This window comes from Benincasa hispida, chromosome 12 (assembly GCF_027475165.1).
Source record: "Benincasa hispida cultivar pf3 chromosome 12, pf3_genome.v1.1, whole genome shotgun sequence".
In the NCBI taxonomy this organism is placed as follows: Eukaryota; Viridiplantae; Streptophyta; class Magnoliopsida; order Cucurbitales; family Cucurbitaceae; genus Benincasa; species Benincasa hispida.
Window position 1 is genome coordinate 40,637,250 of NC_143489.1, and position 3,472 is coordinate 40,640,721.

At 31.8% G+C, this 3,472-nt stretch overlaps 1 protein-coding gene across 1 annotated transcript; it reads left to right on the plus strand.

Annotated features, from left to right (window-relative positions):
• The first annotated feature begins 1,357 nt into the window (after window positions 1–1,357).
• On the plus strand, window positions 1,358–3,216 carry LOC120092537 (pentatricopeptide repeat-containing protein At5g15010, mitochondrial-like). The gene has a single exon (XM_039050653.2). It carries the CDS (start codon window positions 1,542–1,544, stop codon window positions 3,090–3,092), a length of 1,551 nt encoding a protein of 516 aa, XP_038906581.2. The 5' UTR covers window positions 1,358–1,541; the 3' UTR covers window positions 3,093–3,216.
• Window positions 3,217–3,472: the final 256 nt, after the last annotated feature.

The window sequence follows — 3,472 nt, forward strand, 5'->3', positions numbered from 1 at the left end:
CGTATTCCCGTTATACTCTCAATTTTCATAACAATAAACATTTTTTGAACCTTCACACTTTTTCTTGTTTTCATAGTTTTAATTTGACTACAATTTTAAATTATAATTAATGGTCGATTTAGAGTAGCAATAACTAAAAAATTTAAAATATGTATACTAGTAAATTAAAGTCGATATTAACTTTGGTTTAACTTTTAGTTTTCACTTCTTAGTTTGTTACAATTTGACAGTGTTAAAAAAAATTACAATGTGAAAGATTGTATGAGAGGAAAAACTTCTATCATTCAATTTTGTTCATTTTATTTATTTATTATATACTTATTTTTTAGTTTGTATGTAATAATGAAATAACAAAGAAAGTTTACATTAAATGAAAAATAAATAAAAGGAAGATTCCACTTCAACGACCTCGTCCTTGACCTAGTTGAAAACAACAATTGAAGGAAAAACATGAATTCGTAAACAACAAACGAATCCAGACAATTCATGTAGACATCTCAAAAAAAAAAAATAAATAAATAAATAAAAGCATGAAGTTGTTAAAAGAAGAAAGAAAATTTGCAACAAAATAGGAAAAAAATGAGAGACTATAATTTAGTCAATTTATAGAAGAAATTTTAATTTTAATTTTAATTCGATTTAATCTGAAATCAAATAACAAAAATCAAACTAAAACTATTTTTTTTAACGTGATAAAGCTATTATTTTAAATAAAAATTGAAACTAATATATCTCCTAAATCCACGTGATTGATAAACCATTTAAATCAAATATAGAAAAAATAATAATGATAATATATTCATCTTAAATCAAATATTAGAATAAAAATAAAATTGGATACTCTACACCTGAATGATAAACCTTAAGTCGAATTTTAGGAAAAATTAAGATTTCGATCTTAAATTAAATATTAGAAAAAAATCAAATAAAATAAAATTTGAAACCAATAAAGTCACGTTTATGATAAAACATTTAGAAAAACACTTGGGTGTAGTCCACCGATTGCTTATTTAAGAACTAATATGTGGTAAAAAAAAATTGATATTTCTAAAAAGTTAAATTATTATTTTTTCGACATGGGATGAAAATGAAGGAATTTAAATGTCAAATTATTTAGATTTGGTGACTATTTGATTTTTGTTTTTATTTTTTAAAATTAAACTTATCTTATAATGATTTACATCTCTATTAATTTGAATTTTTAGTCAAATTTTAAAGATAAAAAAGTTTTTTGAAAGTTACTTTTTTTTAATTTTTAAATTGATAAAAAATAAATAATAAAAAGATGAAATTTGAAGATGAAAATAACATGATTCATTTTAAAAAACAAAATAATAAGCGTTGCCAAAACGGGCCTTAAATTTATAGATTTTCCTGTTAAGCTCCTATCCCCCGTTCATGTTCCTCCAAACCCAAACCCTAGAAAAAGCAAAAAATTCAGTCTCAGAATCGCACTCGTTGTGGTGGTTGATTCTAGTGTCTTTGTTGTAGAACCAACATTTCACTTGTCAAAGATTTCGTACATTCTCATCTGAAGTTTCATGGGAGAGACCAACAAAAGACGACTCTCCGACCATACCCATCAACGGAGCAAGAAGCATCTACCTTCATCTTCTCCTTCTTCTGCTCGAACTCCCATTCCTTCAAACTCACTTTCTCAATCACACTTCCAAAATTCCTCACCCGAACCCCAGAGACATTCCACCCCACATTTTGTTTCCTATCTTGATTTCCCCAATTTGTCGGTTAAGATCAAATTAATGTGTGAAATCATCGCCAATTCCCAATCTCTCGACGTCGAAAGAGCTTTGGAAGAGACCGGCATTCAGGCTACTCAAGAAGATGTTGAGGAGGTTCTGAAATTATCTTACAAGTTCCCAGGGTCCTCTGTCAAATTCTTCCGTTGGTCCGGCCGGAAACTCAACGACCAACACAGCCCCTACGCTTGGAACTTGATCATCGACATGTTGGGTAAGAATTTATATTTCGACCCAATGTGGGATGCTATGAAATCCATGAAGAAAGAAGGGTTGCTTTCTTTGGCCACTTTTGCTTCGGTGTTTAGTAGCTATATTGTTGCTAATCGTGTTAAGGAAGCCATTATGGCTTTTGAGGTTATGGATACTTATGGTTGTCCTCATGATGTTGTTGCATTGAATTCCCTTCTAAGTGCTATTTGTAGAGATGGAAACACTAAGGATGCGGATGATTTTTTGCAAATAGCTAAGCGAAAAATTAGGCCTGACCCTGATTCGTATGCCATTGTATTAGAAGGGTGGGAAAGTGAAGGAAATATAGTCTGTGCTAGGAAAACCTTTGGAGAGATGATTGAGGAGATTGGTTGGGATCCCACCAATACCCCTGCCTATAATTCCTTTTTGTGTGTATTGCTGAAGGATCCTGATGGGCTACATGAGGCATTGGTATTCTTCAAAAGATTAAAGGATAAGTTTTGCTATCCAGGATTTAAGTTTTTCAAGCTTGCCCTTGATGAGTGCGTAAAGAATGGCGACATCAAAGCGGGGAAGTACCTTTGGAATGAAATCATAGAGAGTATTAATTTTCAGCCTGATACACATATGTATAATTCAATGATCGTTCTTTTTTGTCATCAAAATGACACTGATACAGCAAGAAGGCTGTTAGATGAGATGATATGTTATGGGGCATTCCCAAATGTGGAAACTTACAATTTGTTATTTCAGTTCTTATTAAAGGGAAGAAAGTTAAGAGATGCTTCAGCTGTTTTTGATGAAATGATAAAAAATGAGTTTGTTCCAAGCCGTGCTAATTGTAATGCAGCAATCGGGAGTTACATTGAAAGTCAAGATCCGAATGAGGCCTTAAAAGTATGGAAATGCATGCTTAAAAACTATGATTCAGATCTTGAAGAGATCGGTAATTTCTTGATTGTAGGGCTCCGAGATCAGAAGAGGTTGCCAGAAGCAGTCAAATATGCTCATGAGATGATTGATAGACTAATCATGTTGAAAAATTCAACTTTGGCTAAACTAAAACAGAGCCTTTTTGAAGTTAAAAAGGGATCTCTATATGACGAACTAATGGTGAAGTTGAAATGTACTGGGAAATAAGTACTTTGGTGCTTTGTTGGTGTAGAAACGAATTTTTGCATGATGATCATTTAGTATGAAGGTAGGTGAAGGTAACCTGTTTTGACAATACTCATTAAAACCCCAAGTAAATACTTGTTGAATACTTACTGGTGTAGTTTTACTTAGTTTCTTTCTTGACTGGTGTAGTTTTTACTTAGTTTCTTTCTTCACTGGTGTAGTTTTTACTTAGTTTCTTTCTTGACTGGTGCGTTCTGATATACTCATGTAGATTTCTGTTGAGTCTCAGTACATAAAGAAGAAACTATGTAGCATGTCTTTCCATCTCGTTGCCACATTTTATGGAGTTGGAGACTGACGATAATTGATATAAATAGAGTCATCTATAGTGATTTGTTTTA

Bases quoted from the DNA above. Each gene is read 5' to 3' on its own strand.
- LOC120092537 (XM_039050653.2), top strand. From the start codon at position 1,542: ATGGGAGAGACCAACAAAAGACGACTCTCCGACCATACCCATCAACGG.